The 12,994-nt window shown below is 37.7% G+C and overlaps 1 protein-coding gene across 1 annotated transcript in view; it reads right to left on the bottom strand.

Annotated features, from left to right (window-relative positions):
* LOC113228284 overlaps window positions 1–12,994 on the bottom strand; it is a 49,025-nt gene that overhangs the window by 5,595 nt on the left and 30,436 nt on the right. Inside the window, exons 12-14 of the mRNA XM_026461548.1 lie at window positions 6,086–9,166; window positions 2,184–2,294; window positions 1,057–1,195 (exon numbers count right to left, since the gene is read on the bottom strand). Coding sequence (XP_026317333.1) covers window positions 1,057–1,195; window positions 2,184–2,294; window positions 6,086–9,166 — 3,331 coding nt within the window. The remainder of the gene's footprint in view (window positions 1–1,056; window positions 1,196–2,183; window positions 2,295–6,085; window positions 9,167–12,994) is intronic.

The following is a 12,994-nucleotide window of genomic DNA, read 5'->3' as shown; positions in this document are numbered from 1 at the left end:
ATTTGTACCCGCGTCAAAGAACATATAGCTGATGTCAAACACCGTCGCGTAAACAACTCTGCAGTCTGCGAGCGTGTCATGGATAAACCTACACATTCAATGAAGTTTGACAAACCCCAGGTCCTTGCAAAAGAAGTCCGTTATCTACCCAGGATGCAGCGAAAAGCCATTGAAATTAAAAAACATCCTAATTTCAACAGGGAAGATGGTTTCTCCGTACCACCAGTTTGGGATCCAGTATTTCCTCTAATGAAAAATCCCAAACAGACAACAACAGTACTAATTAATATGTTTTAGTTTATTCTAATTTCTATTATGAATTAATAATAAATTGAACAAAATAATAATAAATTGAAAAATAATTTGTAAAACTAGTAGCGTAAATTGGAATGTTTCTTTGTAAAATTAAAAATAAGGTATTTAATTAATAACTATTGTAACTATAGTGAAAAAAATAGGGTGGTTTGCATCAATATTAGACATAACTGGTTGAAGACTGTACTACCTCAGTGAATCGTGACCATGGGACCTGTGAAGGGCCCGAAACGTCGGTTTGTTTGAAAAAACAAATATACGCGATTTAAATCCGGAAAAATAGTTTCATACCCTAAACATTTTTCAACTTTTTGAGTTTTCAACTTGTGGCAGTCAGTGTGACGGGCCCTGTGGCAGTGCTCTCAGATCTTTGTATTTAAAGCTCTGAACGGAACTGCAAATGTCATGGACAGACGTGTCGCTTACCATTAGGCGCACGACTTCTTCGTCCCTTCATTTGGTATCATAACACAAACTAGAATTTCCAATTTTAATTTTGGAGTCGAGTCCTGTAAAATGGGAGTCGAGTATTTTTAATAGGCCTTTAAGTCAGTGTCTTTTATCACTACCCACTGGGCTACCACTGGTATTTTATTTGTATCAGTTGATACAGAAACAACGATTTACAACATATTTATAATTAAAGACATGAAAAAGTAAGTGTACAATTTCTCGTACAGCAGTGGGATGTGTAAGGGGTAGATATGAGACGATGATAATATCAAGTTAAGTGTGACTTACGAGTATGAGAATGATGCGGCGCGTCTTGCGCATGATCATGCGCTGGTGAGTTGGCGAATAACAGTTCTGCTTCAGGGAACAGTTCTGATGCCGATGGAGAGTCCACACCCAAGTCTTCGCACTCTTCCGAGAGAGATTTCTGGAAATTAAGAATCCAGATTTTTAAATGTAATGAGTTCTTGACGGCTTCTATTCTCGATATGCGAGTAAGGCCTTCCCATTCCCGCCGAGGCATATACAGTGATTTTCTCAAATTGCGACCTACAAGACCTCAAGAACAAAGGAGAATGTATAAGAGAAAAAGTGAAAAATAATTAATTGCATGACAAATTTTACTTCTTGTATTTAAATTAGAACAGTCCATTATTGTTATTCCGCTCTTTTCTAATAAAAAAATTACAAATAAAAAAAAGGACAGCAAAGAACTTTCGTTTATTTTACTGCTTACTTTATGTGGTGCAAGCATATCCATGCACCAATAAATAATTAAATCCAACATAAGTAAAATAGCATAAAATATATATACACATATGTATATATTTTTAATTCTCGCAATTAGGGACACTGATGTCAGTGAGCAGTTGTCTGTAAGATTGTTTATCTTTAGTTTGTGTATACAGGGTTATTTGTAAAATACTAACAACTCGCAAGACTATATTACTACAACAACTTTTGTTCCAAGACTTTTAATAATTCATCAGATATTACTTTCATACAAAAATAAATATATTTCAATAGATCTCTCTCTAGAGTCGTCGCAGAGGATGCTTGCACGTCTGAACTTCTACTATATACAGACCTAAAAAGTGTCAGATAGTACAACAAAAACTTAAAAGTTTAACTTTGGTTAATTCATGTTTTGTAAAAAGTTGTGGAATAAAAGTTGTTCTTTATGAAGTTTGTAATTTAGTCTTGTGAGGTTGTTAGGATTTTTAAAATAATCCTGTATAGCTCTTTCTTAGTAGAGAGCTACTGTGGACAGAAATGGATTTATACTTATTTTGTCGGCCAAGATAAATGACAAATTTTGTGGGTTCTTTTTGAGTAATGGAATGTTTATTCCATACATGTTTGAGAAAAAGTTATATCATCTAACATAATATCATAAAGATCAAAATTATACACACCTGCAATCTCAACTCATGTTCCAAAATGGCATATTTGTGTCTTAATGCGGCCGCTGAGATTTGCGTGAGCCTATGTTGCCGGTGACCTGTCCCTTCTTTCTTCTGCACCACCTAATTTGAAGAGATAGATTAATATTGGCATGAGTTTGGTTGTTTCGTACAGGGTACTCCCTAACATTACTACAAATTGTAGGAATATTTGGAATGCTCTTTTCAATTTTATTTACTAGCATTAAAATTACAATTTTATGAAAAAAGAATATTTGTTATTCCTAGTCATCTTACTAGTAGCAGAGTGGTAAAAGTGAGCCCAATATAATGTGGACTTGTTGAATGTAGCATCCGATTCTGTCACGTGTTTGGCATATAACCATAGTATAATAAGTCAAGTATGGTGACTCCATAAACCGTAGCAGCGCGACTTGTATGTGTGCACACCCGCTGCGCGACGTGTACGGACGCACACACTCGCCTTTCATAGCACGGGTAGTCGCACGCGCCAAGGTCACTGGGGCCCGTTCATACAAGGTAATGCTCAAAACTCAATGGTCAAAATGTGGGCATATAATAATAATATATAATACTAATAATAATATATAAGGCTAGTTCAAATAAAGTATCACATAAAAATACTGAATCGCGTTTGATATTAATATCTTGTTGAGTCTCCTAACACTTTTATTATTTTATAAGTTTATCGGTGACATGATATACGGCTAATAATTTGTAGTGTGCCTTCCAAAAACTTAATATAATAATATAATATTTTTAATAGAATATTTTTTTCGCGAAAATGCGCAAAATTCTATTGCCAATTGCACAGTTTACTAATATACAAAGCTTTGCCGACGGACCCCAGTAAGCGAAGGTGTGTTTGTGGTAGTTTTTGAACAAGACTGCCTCTAGTTCAGTATTTTATAGTCATAGATACTAATCCACAATGCTGGTATAAAAATTATAATACGTAAGTACCTACTGCATTTAACTAAGCTTATTTCTATAATGGACTATATTCGCACTTTCCACCAGGCGCGGTGCAGTCATTTTGCCGAGTCACAATAAAAAAAAATGTAGCATGAGGATATTGTGATGAACTGCTTATTTTTTGCAAATTATGTTTACACTACCCTACGCTCGGCGGGTGTTGCTTTTACTTGCTCTTATTATACTACGATAGAACCGAGAATCTCCTGATCTTCCTGAAAATACCTTTTAAAATCTTTAATTACATGTTTTACGGATAGGGCGCTGTCAAAATACCATTACAATACAAGTATTTCTCAATATCTTTCGGCTATGTTCGTCTTTCGGCTGTCGTTGGAATTCTATCAGTTGTTCTTTGCACTTGGACTTGCAGATCGGACGCAATCAATCGACTTTCGAGGTATACCGAGTAGCTACTACTCTTTATTTAGCACACTTTTTGGCTTTTTTTTTTTTTTTTTTTTTTTTTGGTACATTGTTAATGAGTAAATGTTACTATTACAAGGACAATGGTTTTACAGTCAGCGGCTATATTAATTACGTTATGTAGTTTATATGAAAAACAAAATGAAGTTCGTAAATCTGAATTAAATTTATTGTAGATGATAAATTCAATAATTACATGAAAATTTGTATTCAGGTTCATGGAAATTTGCATTGGGACATTCGAGGATTGCCGAGATATTAAAAAAACAGTTGTAGTGTACACAAGTAAACATTCACAACATTTACAATCTACACCTTGAACTAAAATGGCGCCGAAAAGAACATAGACAAAATGTATATTAGATTATATTGAACATTTATGTAAACATATGCACATATAATAGTTTTAGGTACATTTAATTATATGTTTGTGCTTTAGAGACGTGCTTCTATGGACAGTTTAGTTTTTTTCGTGTTTTAGTTTATTTTTATTAAATATTAACTTTAGGTATTTTAGATGGGTTTTTTATTATATTGATACAGGCGTAAAGCTTTCAGTTCCGATGAAGTGCCTATACCATAAAACCTATATCTTACAAAGTGTAACAATATAAACTCCTTTCGGTGAGAGAGTATTCAACAAATTTTGAACGCAAAATTGTAAAAAGACTTAATGTCGTTGTTGGATAAAATGAATCTTATGAAAGGAATTTACAAATTTTACACCTTACAACAAAAGCCGAAATTTGAATAAGTATTTCGGTGAGATCCGAGTAAAAGCCGGAAGCTTTTAAACTGTTAAAATTTACACAATTTTAAACATACATACATACCGTGATTCCCAAAAGGAGTAAGGGGCTCTTAGAATCTACCCACTAAAAGTAAACTATTTCAACAAGGCGTGACATGTTGCAAGCACATCGTCGCCGCACATAGACTTAAAACGCTATCGATTATATAGACACTTATTAAGACTGTCGTCTCACAACAATGAAGCTGGGGAAAATCAACCAATCAAATTGCTTGAAAGACAATCTCGGCGGAACCTGACAGGTTATTCAACGTCGCCAAAGTCATGTAATTTCCCACAACTTGATCGGTTGATTATCCCAGCTCTGCTTCGGTTGACGGGCAGCGATGACTTTCAATTAAGACTAAATTTCGAAACAACATCTAAAAATGGAGAATCAAACGTAGACTTGATGAAGGATCATGCACGATATGAGGTTTACTTGACAATGGAGAAGACAGAACCAACGCCATGCATATATTGAGGATTTACACTTGATCGAACCGTGTAATTCAACTGGTTGAGTCATTCAACATATTTTTGCCTGTGGACTAATCAGACATAGGACCACAGGTGAAAAACATCGTTAATGATTTTATCAGGTGAACCACTCAATAGGAGCATGAGTAATATCCAAAATCAAGACCGTTTAACTATTCTAGACTATAGAATGATGGTAATAAAGCTTATCTTTCCTAGTAAAGTGATGGTAAAAATTACAAAGACTATTAAAATTTAAATTAACAGGGGCGACAATTAAAGTCCTTCTTAGCCTAAGACACGAATTTTAGTTTTTATCTTTGATATTGAAAAGGCTATAATTTAGATGCGACATTCCCAATCTTTATTATACCAACGGAACTTATTTTATACCTTGAGAGGCTTATTTATGCAAGCAAGCAAACTGCGGCATGGTGATGAAGAATATCTCTAATAACTAAGCAACGTCGCCTCTAAACTGTTAACCTTTGGAAATGATCTTGCTATCAAAACGTTCCATAACGGCAAGTGTTTTGTCGCTATACAAGGAGTGAATTAATAGAAAGATCTAGTCGGAAGGGGTCTTCTAATTTATTGACATTCGATCGGCTTTACATCATACGACAATCAACAAAATTTTATCAAGAATTGGTTCGGGTATTACAATAAAAATTACATAACAGCGTTCTTACTCTAAAATTTAAGGTTCTATGCAAGCTAGTGGCAATCTATTTTTACTTGATGTTAGATTGTCATACGTCGTCATACGTCGGACTTAAATCAATAAATATGTAGACTCCGTAAAACGAAGAGAACAGCTGACAAATCAAAACGAGGCGTGCACGACTACTGAAGAGGCACTAATCGGGGCGACGGCTCTACTGGTCCTGGTACCTGATGGTAGCTCTTATCGTCGCAATCTGACGCGTCTATATCGTAACCGCAACGCGGCGACTCGTCGTGCGAGTCGACGATGTAAGACTTTTTCGTTTCCACATCAAACATCTTATCGAATATCCTTTGGGCCTCCATATCGGGACTGTAACGATCTGGGATCGGGTCCTGAAGTTGCAAAACGTATGTCACACACTATTTACATACGGCTGCATTTACATCATTAGAAGAATAATAATCATCAACTTGAAAACAAACACAATTCAGTTTAACATAGATATCAATGCTGATGATTTGAATTTATAGTTAAGAAAAGTAAAACACTTACCAGAACTGTTCGACTCAAGCTTTCGGTTGCACGCACGGTCTCTTCATAACAGTAGTCTGTAGGATCAGCTGAAGACGGCAGATGCCACGATCCCTCGGGACTCGAGGTACGCTCCGATGGTTTAGTGCTCTCTGATTGTCTGTCCGTCCATGGTGAGCTTGTCGGATGAGTATCCACGAGTTCTGGTGGTGTGTGGGCCGAAGCAGGCGACGCTGTGCTGTCAGGTGGATGACCACTCGTTGCAGACGCGAGGTTAAACGCTTGGAGATTATGTAGCGCTGCCGTAGGTAATCTCACGTGGCGAACTCCCGGACGTGATAAAACTGGTTTCAGTCCCGCCGGACCAATCAAACGTTGTAGTAACAGTGCATTTGTAGCCCCACTCTCACCGCCGCCGACTGTAAGAAGCTTTGGTACGCGATTAGTCACAATTGCAATCTGTTTCCCCCCTTTCATCATAGATACAGGCAAGATGTAATTTGCCGGCATGAGAACTGCCGCTGTTGGTTTTCCGGCTGTTCCCCTAGCAACGGTAATGGTTTGTCCGTCCGCCACAATGACGTTACGTTGCTGCGGGGCCGGTCTTGGCGGTGGAGTCACAGGACGCTCTGGTTCAAATGTCAGTTTTCGAGCAACTTTGCGTGGGCTATCTTGCGGTGATTGGTTTTCATGACAACTTTCGGCACAGTCTTCTTGCGACGTACCACAGCTACTGTCTTCAGAACCCATTGTGCGGCAAGTGTCTTCTCCAAGAACAGGACTGACATCTCGCGTATCAGACCTTCTCGAACCACTGGAGCTTTTCTTACGTTTGGAAGAACCTGGTGGATTCGTCGGTGGGTTAGATCTTCTACGAGGTGCAGGTTTATCTTTATCCGGTGAATTTTCAACTTGTTCCTTGTATTCCGCCAATATGTAGAGAATCCTCTGAGTAGTTTGTTCATCTTCTAACGGTTTCTGAGTTGACGCTTTTGGAGGCAATGAATTTACTTTCGGGGAGTGGTGGTGTTTAGGCCGGGACTTAGACTTGAACTTTGGTTTTGGTTGAGCATTAGTAACAGTTTCACTCGTAGATGCTTCAATTGTCTGCGGTAACTGAACATGATTAGATGATGAAGGCGAGTCTATTATACCTGAGGAGTCTGGCGACCGCACAAATGTACATGTTGTAGGTGTTGATACTGTAGCTTTTCTGTTTACGTAAGCAACATTTAGAGGCTGGTTGCTACCGATAGAATAAAGCACTTGCGTTGTTTCTGTTGGTGTATTGCTTGTAGAAACAGTGGTGTCTGTAGTATCAGTGGATGAGGCATAGAACTTAAACTTGCTGCTAGACGCTGAATTAGGTTGACCGGTGCTTCGTTCTTTCACTTGTTCCAAAACCATGTCAAATTCTCGTAACTGTTCCAAGGTAGAAGTACTCATATGAGATTCTGAAGTTTGACTTTCAACTTTAACAGACCTTGTTTGTGATTGTGGAAGCCTTATCGTTTGTTGACCAAGTGGGGGAGCTGCTGTTAAAACCAACTGTTGATATACGGGCTGGTTTGCTCCGCCTATAACATTTCTTTGGATTTGGAAAAACGATGGCCTAACAACTCGGGCACCAGGGACCATTTGGGGTGCTTTACTTAACATAGGCAATTTTATTCGCATTTGAGTCAGCACAGGTTGTGGTTGAGGATTTTGATTACATTCGGTTGATGTATTCATTGGATGATTTTCGTCATCAGCGTTTACCTCGGCATTAGAAGCGGCTTGCGTTTGTGGTACAATCTTTATAATAGACGGCTCTATTTCACTTTGGTACTTCACATCTGATTGCTGTTTCTGATTAGATTCGTCAAATTCAGTGCTGGGTACTATAAGGTTTATTGTTTGTCCTCCAGCAATGTTTACTGGTATTTGGCGTGTGTAAATAACACCACCGTGCATTGTTTGAATGTTCATCGGAGCAATGGTTTGCTTCATTTGTTGCATAGGTTGAGGTTGAGACGTATGCGTTGGTTTTCTCAAAAGTAGGGGCGGACTACCTATTGGTCCAATGTGATCTAAATTAATTGAATTTTCTGCAGGCGGAGTGCATTCGGAATTCTCTGTAACATTCACTGAAGTCAAATTATTACCCATGTCATTTTGCTTCTGAGTTCCATCTTGGAATACTTGTTTACCAAAAGCTTGGTTGAACTTGGGCAAACTAGTAGACTTTTCTAGAATTTGAGTTTTCGTCGCTACATTTTGAATGAATTTAGCATAATTTTCTTCGTACACAGAACGCGATTTTATTTCCTGTTGACTAGTAGAATCTTTACCAGATGTAGGAGGGGCTGTAGGGCTTAACTCCTGGTTTTCAAGCTTTGGCGTTGTAGTCTGTACATTAGGAGTCTCGATGGGCTGCAGTCGCAAAACCATACCTCGTTGATTTGCATTCAGTTGAATTGACTTTCCATCTGCAGATTTGCACACAAATTGTACCAATTTTTGCTCATTAGATCCTTGAAGATTTGTTAATAAATTCACGCGTTTAAGTAATTGCCCGGCGTTATTGTTTTTCTGATTTCCTGTATTCACTATGTGAAGAAGTTGGTTACCTCCTTGTTGTAGACCAGCGTCAACTAAAGACAATCCACTGAAGGAGTTCCCTGCTTGAGTTGGAGCACCATTTGTAGTAGGTCCTGAAGTAGCACTTTTATTCTGAACAATATGAAGTACAGGAGTTGCATTTGGGGTATTAATAACAGATGGTTGTGAATTATCCACTAAGGTAATTTGATTTCCCGCCGTATTTTTACCTTGTACAATATGCAATACTTGAGGTGCTATAGCATTTTGATTCGGCTGATTATTTTCTGTGTTGTTAGTCTGATTCAGCGGTGGTGGTAAAATTTGCGCCAATGCTTGTTGCAATGCCATAGCGTTTATAGTTTTAGTACAGTTATTTGCAGAATTTTGCGAGGATGACAAAGAATTCTTAAGCAACTTTTGCGATAAAAGATTAACAAATGCATTTGTTTTACTATTTGCTCCTGTGTCTGTTGTAGTAATACCAGCTGCATTCATTGCGTGAGCAATTTGATCAATTTTTTCTGCCGCTCCATTTGCTGCCTTTTGAATCATAAATGTATCAGATTGTTTTTCAGGGCCAAATAACAACTGCAGGTTTTGTTCAGAGTCTGTTGTATTGTTTGTTTCATAAGAGTACCCGATGTTATTAATATTTGCGTTGTTTTGATCAACACTTGTAGGTTTGTGACTTTCATCGATCTCTTCTTGATTGTCCGAATCAATTTCATCTTTAATTTCAGTTTTAATTTCTGTCTCTATAGGTATGTTTTCATTCGACATTGATATATTTGTCGGATCTGGTTGTTCAATCTTTATTTCCGGGTTTTGTTGGGTGTAATCCTGTACTAAGGGTAACGTCATTTCTGCAGTAGTGAGTTCTGTGTATTCAGTCTTAATAGCTTGTGACCCATCTTGCGGACTATTGTCCAATGAACATTGCGATGGACTAGCGTTAGAAACCTGAGTGACACGTGGATCGCAAGTCACAGGATTTTGTGCTGCAGCACTAACAGGTAGTTGCCCCACTTGGACTACTTGTACCACCACATTCGTCGCGGAAGGTTCCGGTAAGGATGGAATGTACAAATCGAAGGGAAATGATGGCGCGTCCTCAGTTTGATCTTTGTCTTTTTGTATGTTGGGCGTATATCTATTCAATTCGATTTCAATGTTCTTGAAAAATGATTGCACTTTGCTTCTAAGTTGGAAATAATTGAAGCAACGTCTTATTTTGTCGAGTTGATCTTGGTTTTCTATTTGGAAATTGGCATTGTTAGAGTGTTTACGGTTTTCGGACAGTAAAAACGGCTGAAGCAGTTTTACGTCCGACAGAGTCGCAGCCGAAAATTTCGAAATCGCACCATCATCTTCTAAATTTTGTATGACTCTGCCGGACCCTTCACCAAAACCCATATCGGCATTGTTGTCTTCAGTTTTGTCACAAGAAAGGTCTGATATCTCATGTGTGGCTGTTATTTCTTCAGCCACTGTCATTTCCACCGGGTCAAATATAGCACTTTCATTATCGCCTGCGAACAAATTAATATCAAATTCAGTTTTGTCTTTACATTCTTGTATGCAAGGTCCTTTGATGGGCCAATCCTTGATAAGTTCTGATACGTCAATATATTCTTTGCTGTACGACACAGCATATGAAAATTCGATGGTATTGTAATACTCAATTACACGAGTATATTCCTCAATGTATGAGGCCTTAATTAAAGCCGTCCTCAATTTTGGTGAGTTGATATTTTTAACCCTCGTTTTTGAAGCTTTGGAATTTTTTCTTTTTTTAGCAGTTGCATTTACTTCACTGAATCTCAATTTTCTTTTCTTTTTAGGTCGTTTATATGTGACTTTTGGTTCCATTAATTTTAGATCTTCGTCATGGAAATCCTGAGTCAACTCTTCTACTTTTTCGATCTTAATGTTATGATCTAAATCTTTGGCCACGTCCACATTCTCACAGTAGTCAGAAGACTCAGTTGGTGTACTACTTCCTGAACTTTTAGAAAGTGGAAAGGCATAGCATGTTCCCAACTCCGGATCTTCATATTCGATGCCTTTTAAAATAACATCAGAGTCCTCCTTGTATACGTGTGTTGTATTTTTTTCTGCATCATTTTCGTCAAAATCTTCAATACATCCGATAGTTTGTTCTAGGACTATGTAGTCCTGCTTTGAGGTCATCGATGTGTTAATGGAATCAAAAGTGTCACAATTTTTCTCCGTGTGTTTACGGTCCTCAATACTCGATTTAAATTTTTTCAAGCATACATTTTCATCTTGTTTATGATTCGATGATTTTCCAGTTTCAACCTTTTGTTCCAATTCGTCGTAACGTGCGTCATTCAATGGCATTTCTTTTACAGCGGTTTCGCAGAAGTAATTATGATCGTTTAAAATTACAACTTCCTTGTAATATTCATTAATATTAGTCGTGTATTCAGTACAAAAGTCTGAATGATCTACTTCAAAAGTTCTCGCTGCTTGCTCGCTGTTGTTATCTTGCATAACAGATGTCTGTATGGTGTTGTTATTTGTGAGATTTCGTTCTAGCGACTCTGTGTTGATAGGTATTTCGGGCACTTCAGCCGTCAATGTGTAAGAATCATTGCCTATCTCCGTTTCGTGCCCTATCCAATAGATATTTTCATCAGTACGGTTTGCTTCACCATTTTTTAAAATATCGTTGCGCATGTCTGATATCAAAATTTTCTTTAGATGTACTTGTTTATTTTCCTCTTCACAAGATAATTTTAAAATCAACGTATCCTGGTTTTTAAGGTGAGTATCAGTATTTTTTATATGTCCAGGAACAGTATTTTCTGTCTTCAACTCGAATAGTCCACAATCAGTGTTTACTTTATCTAAATTCTCGAGTGTATAGTCGGATTTAGTTTCTATTTCACGTAGATTCGTGATATTTTCAGATGATGTTTGTTTACTGCTTGCAACTTCCATAGCTTCTAAATTTATGTTCTCCTTATTTCCAATTTGTTGTTGTTCTGTGTCCTGGTCAATCTTCTCTTGCTTTATACCATATATGTTCTGGTCAATCTTCTCTTGCTCTATACCATCACCCTTCTTCGCTACAAATAAATCGGCAGCACTATCTGTTGAATAAAAATGTGGTGCTGAATACTTCATCTCATAATGACCATCCATTCTTATATTAGTGTTCATTGTTGTTAGTTCATTGAAACATTCCTGTGCATTTGTTACAAGCGTTTTAGAGGCTATATTCTCTTCAATGATATTACATGTCCCTTTCGCAATTGTTGGAATATGTTGATCCATTTCGATGTCAACATTGGATCCAATAGATTGGTCTGAGTTTATATTCAGTGAATTGATATTTTGTATTCGTGATTCACCTTCAAAACTAACATCATTTGTTATGTCTTGAATAGGTGGACTCAGCTCAGAATTTACAGCGCAATCTTGCAATCTCTCAGACATATTAGTTGAATTAGACTCCGTAACATTGGTTGGACTAACGTTATGCGCAATAGTTACTATTTTAGAACTTTCTGCACATATTTGTATTACCTCGTCTTCTACATCTATGTCTTTGTGAGTATTGCCAACGACCTTGGTTATTTTGTTTGCCACTGTGTCTTCCCCAGTCTGCAGTTTTCTTTTGAGAGGGGATGAAACCTTTTCTACCCCAACATTTGCTATTCCATGCACGTGTTGTAGCCGAGTAACCAAAGGATTATTCTCGAAGTACCGCGCCATTATTGATGTGAGAGTTGGCACTTGGACAGTTTCGGTGCAATGTTTTAGCAGAATAACTAAAGGATTATCTTCGAAATACCTCGCCATGATTGTTGCAAGTTTTGGTACCTCAAAAGTTTTGATGCAATGTTTTAGCTGGATACCTAAAGAATTGTCTTCGAAGTACTTCGCTAAAATTGCAGTAAGTTTCGGCACTTGGAAAGTGTACGTGGAGTCCTCGATTTCCCCATTCGTTAAAACTGTGCTATCGAAGTCACTTTCACAATCAGTCAAAGAGTCTGCTGTGTCATCAGCAATAGTTTCAGATAATACTAAGTTGTATTTTCCACCCACTTGAACTTGGCGACGCAAAGTGGACTTCGTAAGAAACCACTCCGAATCACATAACCTTGTAAGGCATACTGAGACTCCCGGTTTTTCTTTTTCCGCTTCTTCTCCGAATACTTTGGAACGGCTTTGGGCTCGTGCTATTATGTCAAATACCTCAATTACAGGCGAGCTTCTTTCAAGAGCTTCTACGATGCGTAAAGATGAAATAGTTTCAAACATATTGATGACAGGCAAACTTCTGTCGCTGTCTACAATAGGTACGTCATCAAAGAC

Source organism: Hyposmocoma kahamanoa, unplaced genomic scaffold, assembly GCF_003589595.1.
Source record: "Hyposmocoma kahamanoa isolate Upper Pololo Valley unplaced genomic scaffold, ASM358959v1 224, whole genome shotgun sequence".
NCBI lineage: Eukaryota > Metazoa > Arthropoda > Insecta > Lepidoptera > Cosmopterigidae > Hyposmocoma > Hyposmocoma kahamanoa.
This window is presented reverse-complemented; position numbering and strand designations above follow the sequence as displayed.